At 46.7% G+C, this 13,018-nt stretch overlaps 1 protein-coding gene across 1 annotated transcript in view; it reads right to left on the bottom strand.

Annotated features, from left to right (window-relative positions):
• Positions 1–1,350: 1,350 nt before the first annotated feature.
• The window catches only part of CAPN8 (calpain 8), a 72,460-nt gene continuing 60,792 nt past the window's right edge, over positions 1,351–13,018 (bottom strand). Inside the window, exons 15-21 of the mRNA XM_030812489.1 lie at positions 10,662–10,719; positions 9,022–9,086; positions 4,966–5,034; positions 4,506–4,584; positions 3,801–3,917; positions 2,834–2,892; positions 1,351–1,594 (exon numbers count right to left, since the gene is read on the bottom strand). Of these exons, the coding sequence (XP_030668349.1) occupies positions 1,571–1,594; positions 2,834–2,892; positions 3,801–3,917; positions 4,506–4,584; positions 4,966–5,034; positions 9,022–9,086; positions 10,662–10,719 (471 nt within the window). The 3' untranslated portion in view covers positions 1,351–1,570. The remainder of the gene's footprint in view (positions 1,595–2,833; positions 2,893–3,800; positions 3,918–4,505; positions 4,585–4,965; positions 5,035–9,021; positions 9,087–10,661; positions 10,720–13,018) is intronic.

Here is a 13,018-nt window from a genome sequence, read left to right as displayed (position 1 = left end):
GTCATGACTAAAAGCATCATCTCCCACTGCCTTCATCTTGGGGGAGAAGGAAGCAAAGGGCACATTCTCAGGTGTTTGAGAGGGAAAGTGTAGTGCTAGGATCTTTAACCTGCTTCTTGGGCTGTATTGGTAAGGAGTCCCCAGCACAGTCTTTACCTCGGACCCAGGACCCTGAAAGCAAAGGATGTTTTGTAATGAGATAGTATTTTATTTATTACCAGACTATTCCCTCAAGTAGTTGAACCCTGCAGGGCTTCAAAATGAAACTACCCGTTGCAAGTTGATTATAACATAGCACTTTCTATTTAGGGAGAATTGGTTTTGGTCCTCTACAGTGAATAGGGTGAAGACTTGTACCTGGTCGGCATTTCGATGGGCATGAGTATCACACCAGCTGGGCACAGGAGCAGGCTGCATGGCCTCTGCAGGCAGTCGGAGCGTGGTCGGGCACACACCTGCTGAGTCCTGCTAATGAAGCTTCTCCTTCTTATCCCTGACTGGACGAGGAAGGACCCCTTTTCTTCTGGGACCCACAGGCTGCTAAAACAACTATACCTCTTTCTCTCCCATCAGATTAACACAGCCCTCCCTACAGTGGTGTGATGGCAGAGTCCCTCCCTGAGCAGTGAGGGCCCAGAGCTTTTACCTCCTCTCTTCAGTTAAGGGCCTGCCCCTTCCTCCCAACTGGGTCTTGGGAGACTCAAAGGCAGCACTGGAGCCAACTGGTGCTTGCCGTACTTAGGAGTCATATTCCTACAAGGAACATTCATCTAGATCTACTTCCGGAAAGAGAAAATTAATCCACAATCAATCAGACTGATCCAGGGCCAAAGGGTGTGTGTGTGTGTGTGTGTGTGTGTTCTCCTTGATATTTCATGTCTGCATAGAACAACCAGCTATGCAGACATAGAAGCTGCTTAGAACAACCAGCCCTGTCCCCATTACTCCCTTAGGACACCATGGCTGTGCCATCTATTTTCTTACCAACAACAGAGATGCCAGCATTCAGCTGTGAGCAAAGCTAACCTGATCTGCCTTTCCCCTCTAGCTATTTGCCAGGTAAGAATTCTCATCAGTACAGTCTAGCAGCCTTCTGTGTCTGCAAATAAGGAAGAAAGCCCTGTTCTTCCAGCATCCCATCCCTGCCCCCTTCCTGGGCTTCTTTCCTGAAGGTGGCCTCCGGATGCATCTTGGTCCACAGAAGACTTCTCCTCTGAGAAATTAACCTACATTTTTTATCTTTCAGCAGTTTTGCGTTGTGCCATTTCCCAGAGAACATCTTCTTTCCTAAAGCATAAAAATCCCAGGATACAGCCCAGATAGCATATCATGAGAGAAAGGCAGAAACCATTCTGGCTCACAACTTTAATTGATTGCTTTCCCTCCACCAGACCCACCAGGTCAGCTTACATAGCTCATAGCTCAGTGCTGCTGAAAGAGACCCAGGGCACGAAAGGTATGAACAACCAGTGAATGCCACTGGAGCATAAATGTTCACAAAATTGTGGAGAAGGGGTGACAAGAGGCAAGCAGTGGGGCAGGGAGTGTCACTGATGTCCGAAACCCTGGGTCAGACCAACACGCAGCACAGCCACTGCAAAGGAGAGGGACAAGATTGAGTTCTTGGCTTCTCAGGGGCTGGTGTGCTTTCACCATCAATGCTCTCCTGCCTCACATGGGTGCAATCTTTTTATCTCCATTCTCCAGTAAGTGCCTTGCTCAAACACGGGAAGCGAGGAAAGCTTTCACTAAATCACTAACTCCTGAACCAGGGCACTACAGAAATGTGACTCAGAAAAAGCTCTAGACCCAAAGGGAACTCCAAAAATAGGTATGTGCATGTATATTCATACAGACACACATACATATATACACAATAGAGTATACTATTATATACACACATATATATACACAATATATGTGTGTGTATATATATCCCTATAGATTCCTATATATGTGTATATATCTTTTTCTATATATGTATTTGTTTCTATATGTGTATATATATTCCTATATGTGTATATTTGTGTGTGCATATATATGTATATTTTATGCACCCACACAACCACACTCCATTTTAGGTTCCAAACTATTGTCCAGGTATCTGTGAGAATCCACAGGTCTGTTTCTAGGAAGGCCTTTCCTGGGCTACAGGAAAGAGGTCAATGGCATTCCCACTTTAGAGAAGAAAAGAAAGTGGATGAGCACAGACAATGGGGCACAGCCAGCAATAACCTGGTGCCCTAGTTCCACCACCTCAGAAGCAAGTCAAAGGCCAATGCCTTCCCCTGCCTGGACCCTTGGAGACATCTCCACACTTCCTGCTGTCTCCTCTGGCCAGTAAAGGCCTCTGTCATACAGGGGTGTAGTGTCCACAGGGGAAGTACTCTGATTTTTTCTGCAAAAACATTATGTGACTTGTACACTGTAAAAACACTCATTCATTTTGCATCTTCATTCTACCCGTTGCAATTTCATTTTTGTTTCCTACATCCTTCCATAGGTCCATCTAAGACAGCTGGTCCTAGAAGCCAGACACTTTATATTGTGCCCACCACCCACAACTTCATCCAAATTAACAAAGGCTTGCATCTCTGAAATTATCTGAAATGTAGCTGTAGCTTTATCTTTACGATGATAATAATAATAAACAAAAATGTTTGGAAAACTGTATAACAGTTGCCTTCCTACCCCCAGTGCCTGCCACAGAACATGCGTGGTATTCACATGGAACTAAGACAGCCAACAAGAATAAGCATCACTCAGCAGCTACACGGTCCAAGAATTTCAGAGTACCATCAGCCAGCAATTCATCAAACCCCAGGACACTCACCTCAGCCAGAGAGAGCTGCACCATGCCATCCTTGTCTTTGTCCAGAAGGCTGAATAGTTCTAAAACACCAGAGAAGGAGTGAAATTAGATAAGGCTGTTCCTGGACTTTGGAACAATCAGAGAGCTGCCTCTGTCTACTCCATTCCCACCTGCGGAACTCCCCTTTCCCCTACCACCCCCTCCCCTCCAGCCTCCACCTAGGCCCAGGGACCTCGAAAAGCTAGATCCAGGGCACATGATGAGCTTTTGGGGGATCAGATGCCCCCCTGCCGAAACAGACAAACCCCGTTGCCAGCAGAGATGGTCCCTTTGGTATCTCCATCCTCAGAAGCTTTATATCAGAAATGTGCAATTACTTTATCAAGGTCAAACAGATTGTGGTTGTCTTGCTTGTGGGTAATCCAGTCCCTTAGCTTTGTCTCTGGCTAACTGACCTTGATCCACTAGAAAGTAACATCTACCAAACCTCAGTGGAAGGAAAAATCCCTTCCTAATAAGATATCTAATCTCAAGACCCAAGATGGCAGGAAAACGCCTATTGCCTTCCAGAGGGCACCCCCCATCCTTTCACTGGAAGGTGGCACATGTTCTCAATATGATCCCTATTGAAAAACAAATATAAATAGACACTAAACACCATCTAAGAACAGTTACTGGGACTCATTCATCTTGGCCTAGCGACTGCACACTGTAGATGGGCGATAGTCTGGATGGCAGCTTTGTTAAGTCTCCAAAAAAGGCATCCTCCATCCTGGATCTGGCCAGCCTGGACTTCCTCAGCCCCTTTGGGTCCAGCTGCCCCTCACCCCCAAGGTGCCAGCATTCCAGAAGCCCTGTCTATCATTTTCTGGGCCCCTGGCCTCCTAAAGGCAATGTCTGGTTCTGCCCCTTGGCCCTGCCCCTGCCCCTGCCCCCCGCCTTGCACCTTGGGATTAATAGGATGGGGCTGGAGGACAGAGTGACTCACTGAAGAGGGTCTCCAGGCGGATCATACAAGCCACAAAGCTGTCAAAGTTGATGCCGAGCTTGCTGCATGTATACCGCAGGGCAATGGTCTGCTGCACCTGGCTGTTGAGGGTGAAACCTGAGAGCAGAGGGGCCCTGGGTCACAGGTAGAGTGGAGGACTCAGCACTGTCTCCCATAAACACTCAAGGAGCTGACATCGCAGGGGCCTCTCTGTGGTTCTGTATCAATCTGCAAACCAGGCCTGACTCTGCCTTCCCCAGGGGATCCCAGAAGGTGTCCTGCCATCCATCCCTCTCCTTGTAGCTACTCCTCATCAAGATCAGCCTAATTCCAGGTCCAGCACTAGTACCAGCACCAACTCAGCCATGGGTCACATCAGCAAGCAAAAGCAGAGAAGGTGAGGGGGCTGCCTGTCTGGCCAGTTCCTGTCTGTCTCCTTCATAGCCCCATCCTCTGTAATTGCTGTCACCTTCCCAGTAACAGGCAGAGATCTTGGAAAAATTCTAAAATATTATGCTATATGGAATCCAGCAATATTCTCCCCTTCCTGGACAGGGAAGGTACTCAACAAAGCTCTGTTGTTGCCTTGATATCCCATATAAGAAAGCTACAAATGATGATCATTAGCAATCATCATCATGAGAATAAATATTTACAATGTGCACACCTGGATCCCAAGACCCTGTCTACAGGATGTGTCCTCACCTGCCTTCCTGAGGGCTGTCCTCATCTCGTGGGCATCGATGGTGCCTGAGTGGTTATAATCAGTTTCCCGATAGATCTCCTAAAGCAGGAAAGAAATTCCAAGTAGAAAACAACCATTCACTTCCCCTGCCAGAACCATCTCCCTCCACCGCACTGCTTCCTCAAAAGGCCAAGGACACTTTGAAAAAGAGATCCTATTGGCTCCTCCCAAGAAGGTTTCAGAGCAAGCCTAAGAGCTTGGCCAGTGCTGGCCCCTTTGCTGTCTGAACAGCAGGGCTTTCAGGGCAGTGGTTGGCATGAGAGTCTCTCATTGCCTTCTTGTTCCTTTGTGACCAATGTGCCCAGGTCTCAAGAGTTTTGACTGTGATTAAGGATGTGGTCAGACTACAATGGACCAGGAGTGACTGTAAGGGAGGATTAGAACAGAGGAGAGGATGCCCAGAAGGAAGAGAAGAGTTACCAGATACTTCTGAATCTTCAGCCAGAGTGTCTTGAATTCTATCGGCCCCAAAGTACCCGTTCCATTGCTCTAGGCACGTTAAAGGCCAACGTGATTGAGTCCAAATTCTACATGCCTTACAGATTTCTTTCTCTTGTGAGCTTGCATGAGTGCCTTAAGGCCTTAGTGAACCTTCCATGTCTGTGGCAAGCAGAGCAGTGGGGGTGACAGTGTGTAACAGGTTCAAATAAAGATTAAAAAGTCAAAGGTGCACCAAGACCCTCCTCTGAGGCCAGGCACAGAGCTAGGAACAAAGGGCAAGTCATGAGCTGGCCAATATGCAATATCGTGAATACCCTAATGATCTGGTTTATTTACAGGGTGGAGCTGTATGATCTGTAAATTCGCTTCTACATTTACATTTCTGTGATTGATCATTCAGCTAATTAGAGTTTGTTGGAATGTCAAAATGTTAGGGGAAAAGACATCAGGAGCCAGGAACCATGGGACTGGGAGTCTAAGCCACAGGATCTGCTCTTAGGCCACTATACAACCAAACAGGAGGATATCATGAGGGATTTTCTGTGTCCAATTTACATTCACTCCACAACTTTTTTTTTTTTTTTGAGACGGAGTCTCGCTCTGTTGCCCAGGCTGGAGTACAGTCGTGTGATCTCAGCTCACTGCAACCACCACCTCCAGGGTTCAAGTGATTCTCTGCCTCAGCCTCCCGAGTAGCAGAGATTACAGGCGCCCACCACCACAATCCACTAATTATTATTTTTTTTTTTTTTTAGTAGAGATGGTTTCACCATGTTGGCCAGGCTGGTCTTGAACTCCTGACCTCAAATGATCTCCCTGCCTCAGCCTCCCAAAGTGCCACAACTATTTTTTAACACTGTGCTAGTCAATAGGGATTTAGTTATGAACTGCACTTATGCTCCTAAAGTTAAGTCTCTTAGAGACTCTACAATTTTCTCACCAATCACAACTAATCAGTAAACAGCATGTACGTTACAGCACCAATGTTAAAGTTTTGAAACAGCCCCAGCTACTCGAGAGGCTGAGGCAGGGGGATTGCTTGAGCCCAGGAGTTTGAGGCTGCAGTGAGCTCAGATTGTGCCTGTGAATAGCCACTGCACTCCAGCCTGGGCAACATAACAAGACCCCACCTCTGAATAAATAACTAGAATTCTAAAACAGACTATCACTCTCACCTCCTTTAGCTAGCCAAACAAAAAGTCTCGTAAGCCTCATCCTTTAAGAAAGTCTGTGTTCTTGGATCTATAATCCGCACTGAGTATTCAATGCATCATAACCTTCAAATCCTTACTAACAATTCAACCAACACATCTCAGAACAGTAGCGTGCAAAGGAAGCTAACACTCAGGTCTAGGTACTCTACATACTTGTATCTCATTTCATCCTAACAATAGCCACACAAGCTCGATATCATTATCCCATTTTCCAGGAGAAACTGAAGTTCAGAGCATTTAGTAACTTCCTCAAGTTTATACACCTCAATAAGTGGTAAAGCCAGAATTTGGACCCCTGTCTGTTTCAACACCTTTGTCCCAGAACACCAGTGGTCTTCAATTCCAGATAAAATTGCTTGCAGAGACCACATCTATGGAACAAGGATGTCCAGGAATAAGGGGTTTTTGTTTGTTTGTTTGTGGTGTTGTTGTTGTTGTTTCAGACAGAGTCTCACTCTCTCACCCAGGCTGCAGTGTAGTGGCGTGATCTCCGCTCACTGCAAACTCCACCTCCCAGGCAGGCTCAAGCGATTCTCGTGCCTCAACCTCCCGAGTAGCTGGGATTACAGACGTGTGCCACCACACCCAGCTAATTTTTGTATTTTTAGTAGAGACAGGGTTTCACTATGTTCCAGGCTGGTCTCGAACTCCTGGCCTTAAGTGATCTGCCTGCCAATGCCACCCAAAGTGCTGAGATGACAGGCGTCAGCCACTGCACCCAGCCAATTTTTAAAATTTTTTCTATTACTTTGTAGGACATGTGAAAGACTGTATTTTTAAACTGTAATTTTAACACCCCATGGGTGATGAAGTACTGATACATGCTATAGTAATTGAAACATCATGTTCAGTAAAAAAAGTCAATTACAAAGGACCACATATTGTATAATTTCATTATATGAAATGTCCACAATAGGCAAGTTTATAAAGACAGAAAGAAGATTAGTGCTTGCCTAGGGATGGGGGTGGGGGTTGGGGGAAGTGGAGAGTGACTGGTAATAGGAGTACAGGGTTTCTTTTTAGGGTGATGACAATGTTCTAAATTATGCGATGATGGTTGCGCAACTCTGAATACACAAAAGCCATTGACTGATATACTTTAAATGAGTACGCTGTATGGTATGTAAATGATATCTCAATAGAGCTGTTATTTTTTTAAGGATTCCATGGGTATTTCTGCTGATTCAGAACCACCGCCCCACACCACTTAAACTGTGGAACAGAAACTCCTGAAGAGTGGCAGAGAGTCACACTCCTCTTGGAACCGTGAGAGACACAAATACCATTGGGAATAACGGGTGGGTCAATTACAAGGCAACTCTCAAATCTAAACTGAAGTCAACAGGTGAGGTTTGATGAGAATGATTCAGAAACCAAGGAACTATTTGCAGTAAAGTGAATCAATACTTAACAGTTCCTCGCAGTCCACAAATTAAATTGTCAAGCATGGAGAAAAGACACAAGGGCTAAAGAGCCCCAGCCTCATGCAGCGAGTGGCTGACTGAAGCTCAGAGGCCAAAAGATAGCACCAGCCCTCCATGGAGGATCAGCCACGCAGAGGTGGGCACACATGCTCTGTCATCCAGGACCACTCTGCATGACAACCACGCAAAGGAAAATCCTTCCTCCCATCCCGCAGTTAATGAAAGAGCCCACAGTAAAGATCATCATGGATGAACAGACAGAGCTCATCATGGATGAGGCCCCAAGGAACTGAGAAGAACCTTCCAAGCCTCCAATTTTTAAAGAAATCACCTTCAACAGCAGCACTGTGATAAATGGCAACCTGGACCTGCTGTAGGCAAAGCTCTAAGGAAGTGACGTTACACCACTCACCTTCTGTGCCTTCACACCTAGAAGGTTCCTTCCACCTAGAATGCCCTAACCTTCTCCATTCCTCCCAAAAACTACTGCCCATTTGCTATAGACTGAGTGTTTTTGTCCTCCGAAAGTCGTATGCTGAAACCCAATCCTCATGCGAGGGTATTAGGAGATGGGCCTTTGGGAGGTAATTAGGTCATGAGGGTGGAACCCTCAGAAATGAAATTACTGCCCTTATAAAAGGAACCCCAGGAAACTCCCTCACCCCATCTACCATGTGAAGTTATAACAAGAAGATGCCATCTATGAACTAGGAAACTGGCCCTCATCCACCACAAAATCTACCAGCACCTTGATCTTGGCCTTCTCAACCTCCAGAACAGTAAGAAATAAACTTCTGTTGTTTATAAGCCACCCCGTTTATGGTCTCCTGTTATAGCAGCCAGAACAGCCTAACATACCATACTTCAATATCAAGTGAGGGTTAAACTAGATCAGGGAGAATAGGTTTTATCTTGTGTGATAATTCTAAACTATCAGTAGTGGCTGTCCATAAGCCATGTTAAGATTCTGAAGCAAATATCAGATAGTGATGGGGAGAGCTTGGGAAGCAGGGAGCGATAGAGGATGGGGGTGGGGATGGGTAGAAATGAAGGGGAGGAGGAAGACGAAGAGATGAACAGCGTGTGGAGGGAGGAGGTGCGCAAATGCCCCATGCTTGCTACCTCCACATTACATTATTTTAAATGAGTCACCTAAACACTGCACACCTCGTTTTCTTCACCTGTGAAAAGGAGATGATCTCAAGCTTTTTGAGACACATCCATGATATGATACATTTTTCCTTTGAGGCTTCAAGTACAATCCCTGACATATGCTCTATGCCTGCTCATTCCCCTTCTCATTTTTTACCCTTCCCTTCCTTCTAACTGGAAAAGGTGGAGGAGTCTTTAAAAACAGGACGAAAGTAAAAAAAAAAAATGCAACATTTAAAGGATACATCCAACAGACTGATCATTTCCCTGCAAGTGTTGATGTTGAATCCATCGAATTTTATGTCTGTGCCTAAAGATTTAAATAGAAAAGGGGAGTGGGAATCAGATCATTTGAAGGTGAGGGAAAGAACCTCCACAGTAGAAGACCTCCAAAGATACCATCCAAGAGTGTGGAGCCGAACTTGGTCTCTGCCAAAAGGGGAGAGCGTAATGGCAGGCTTGTGGGCAGATACGCCTGAGCCTCCTTGGTGCCCTGGGAGATAGGACAGACAAGCACCAGCATCCAAGTACAGCGTCTGAACCTTGGCTTGGCTCCCCACAAGCCACAGACTTCAGCAAATTAATATCTTTGAGCTTTAATTTCCTCCTCCATCAAATGGGAATAATCATGATAGTAACAATGACCATACTTGCCCCAAAGACTGGTTGGGTATTAATTGAGATAATGAAAGTGAAGTTTTAGCCCAGGCTTGATATATGATAAGTTCTTAATAAAACAGCTAACTTTATATGGCTAGGTATTGTTATAAGCACTGCACATCTATTCTTCAAAATAACTCCGTGTGGTAGATGCTATCATTATACCCATTTTATAGATCGGGAAACTGTGTCCCAGAGAGGTTGTATGATTTGCTCAAGGTCACAACCAGTAGGGGGCAAAGCTAGGAGTTAAATGCAGGCCAGCCAGCTCCACAGCCTGAACTTTTAATCACAACACACAGCCACTCAATGACAGCAGCTATCCTTCCTTACTAAATTGCAGGCATGTCACTGGAGCTCCATCTCTGGCCTCCACCCTCACCTTCCATATACCTAGGAGCCAAGACAGGTGCCAAAGACCCTGCAACCCCCTCTCTTTCTCTCCACTCTTCAACAACTGCAGGAGCAAGAGTGGTGTGGAGAGGAGATGGGCCGGTGCTCTGAGCCCTGGAGATCCATCTGCTCAGCCCTGGGTTCGTCCCTGGGAAGGGTATGACTTGGCTCCTGGGCCAAGCCCCTGCTTCCTGCATTCTCAAGCCCAGTCCTGCTGCAGTGAGTGAATGAGAGCCCGTCACTCACTGAAGACTTAACCTGGCCCATCCCGGGACCTGGAGAGAAACCAGCTCCCTGTGGCCTCCTATGAGCTGGGGCTCAGAGGGGAGATGTAAATCTTTCCTCCTGAGTGCAGTTTGACCCTCTGACAGCTCTGAGGCTTGCAAAAATCTGAAGATGGGGAACTGAGGAGAGTCTAGGAGAGTCAGAATCATCCCTTCCTTCCTCCTTCCCTCAAGATGTGCTACAGTATCCAAGTTATTAATTTTGTGAAAAAATTTCACTTAAGTCAATCCCAGCCCAGCTCTTTTTCTCCTGGGACTCAGCCTGCAATTTCTTTTGACACTATGGAGCTTTGTTCCTGCAGGCGCTGGCTGGTTGCCAGCACCAGCCCCGCCTTCACCTCCACCCTCATCTCCCCCCTCACCTCCCCGTCACCTGCCTCTTCTTCTTCCCCTCTTGTCTTGCTGGACTGAATCAGGACTCCTGGGGTCAGACACCAATGCCCTTTCTCCCACCTGTGGTGCTCCCAGCCCAGTGCCTGCCTGCCCATCCCTCACCCTGCCCCAGCATCTCCTACAGACTTTCTGAAAGACTGCAAGAAGGAACTTACGCTTGGAAAACGCCTCATTCAAAAGCATCTTGAGTGCATTGGCAGTAATCTCAGAATCCTAGAAAGAGGAACCCAAATGCAAATCATGTCAGGCCCTGACAAGTTGTTTCAAGACAGTGAATTAATGCAGTGCTTCCTCACAGTCAGACACCAGGCCCACTGGCCCTGTGAGGTTTTTTTTTGTTTTTTGTTTTTTTTTTGAGACAGTCTTACTCTGTCACTCAAGCTGGAGTGTAGTGGTGCAATCTCTGCTCACTGCAACCTCCATCTCCCAGGCTCAAGCGATTCTCCTGCCTCAGCCTCCTAAGTAGCTGGGACTACAGACGCGCGCCACCATGCCTGGCTAATTTTTGTATTTTTAGTAGAGAGGGGGTTTCACCATGTTGGCCAGGATGATCTTGAACTCCTGACATCGTGATCAGCCCACCTCGGCCTCCCAGAGTGCTGGGATTACAGGCATGAGCCACCGTGCCTGTCTGGCCCTGTGATTTTAAAAGCAGGTGGCATCTTTAAAAACTCAAATTCTCCTCTTCTTTTGGGGATCCCAGTAGCCTGGCCAGAGGTGTGTTAGTGCCATGAGTGTGGTACACACCGTGGCAGAAGGCTGCCACACCAGGGTCCTGCTGCCTTTCACAGGGCTTGCTTGAACAGGGATAAAGTAACAGGAACAGCAGTGATAGGATTGAACCAGATGTGCCAGAGCCAGTGTGGAAGATCCTTAAATCCTCAGAACAATTCCACAGCCATTTTCAAGTTAAGGAAGTCGTGATTTTGTAAACTGCTGAACACTGTATACATACAACATCATTTGTCATTTTCATGTGATGTAATTGCTTGTGGTTTGTAGCTACCAAGAGGCAGAGCTGGACTGCCACCATGTCTGGATAAGGTTGGTTCACCCCAAAGTGCCAGCTTTCCCCACCACACCTGCAAGAGTTGGTATTTCACACAGGAGCCCATCTCAAACTGGGGGCAGAGACTGAGAGAATAGGATATTCTGTGTGCATCTGGGATAAACACTGAGCCAGAGGGAAGAGTCATCCCTTAACTCTCAGATGGAGAACAGATCTCAGGCAGAATGACTGATGAAATGCTGAGAAGGGGTGCTGGGCTGATGTCTGGGTCCCAGTCTGAACTCAGCCCCTTATTCACTACGTGACTTTAGCCAAGTCACTTTCTATCTTCCCATCCTCCACTAGCCAGGCCCTGGCAATTCTACTGGAAATGAGAGAGGCAAGAGCTGCACAAAGCAGTGTCTCCTCTGAGGACAACTGGCCTCACCCCAGCACAGAGTGGTCAGTCCCAATAAGAAGACCTGAGGACCTGGGCCGGGCACGGTGGCTCATGCCTGTAATCCCAGCACTTTGGGAGGCCGAGGCGGGTGGATCACCTGAGGTCAAGAGTTCGAGACCAGCCTAGCCAACATGGTGAAACCCTGTCTCTACTAAAAATGCAAAAATTATCCAGGCATGGTGGCTGGCATCTGCAGTCCCAGCTATTCAGGAGGCTGAGGCACGAGAATCACTTGAACCCGGGAAGCAGAGGTTGTGGTGAGCCAAGATCGCGCCACTGCACTCCAGCCTGGGTCACAGAGCAAAAGTCCATCTCAAAAAAAAAAAAGACTTGAGGCCCCTTTAAAAAGCCTCTGGGGCTAGAAGACCACCCCCATTAGCCTGCCAGGAAAGAAATGGGATGTCAAGAGTCTACATTTGGACCTTGACTCCATCTCTCATGAGGTCTTGTACCCTCAGCCAGCTCCTTAACCTCTCTGTGAAGGTCACTTTACAAGCAGAGCAAGGAGAGTGACCAATACTGCCCCATGCAGCCAAAGAGAAAAGTAAGATTAGGTGCATGAAGAACTATGCAAATATGAGCTTTTCCTTTCATCATTCTTGATGTTCTTAGTAAAATATGGTCACTTGGCAGCTAAGGAAACAAGGTTTTGTTAGCAAAAATACTGATCTGTAAATCCATCTAAAACATAAATTGGCTCATCTTTGCAAGAGTTTTATTCAATAAAGGAACTGTTCCCAGGTTTTATTTCCTGGGAGGGATTCTGATGTCTTTTCTTCTATTTTATCCTTAAGTCTAGAAAGTCGCCCTGAGCTTCCCGGGGTTGGCGGGGAGACCATTGTTTTTTTCCTCTTCAGGGCCCTTTTCACACACTTTATTATCTTCCAAAGAGTGACACATTCACTGTATTTATGGGGCTGGTTTTGACATTTCGAGTCCCAGTTATGCTTTGACTTATGGCCCCCACCGGGCTGCTACCAAAGTGAATGGAAGCCAGGGCAGGGGAGAAGGATCAGGGGGCGCTTCTTTCTCTGCTCCAAGTGCCCAAATTGCATTCATGTCAG

This window comes from Nomascus leucogenys, chromosome 5 (assembly GCF_006542625.1).
Source record: "Nomascus leucogenys isolate Asia chromosome 5, Asia_NLE_v1, whole genome shotgun sequence".
In the NCBI taxonomy this organism is placed as follows: Eukaryota; Metazoa; Chordata; class Mammalia; order Primates; family Hylobatidae; genus Nomascus; species Nomascus leucogenys.
The sequence above is the reverse complement of the archived record's forward strand: the minus strand, read 5'-3'. Positions and strand labels throughout refer to the sequence as shown.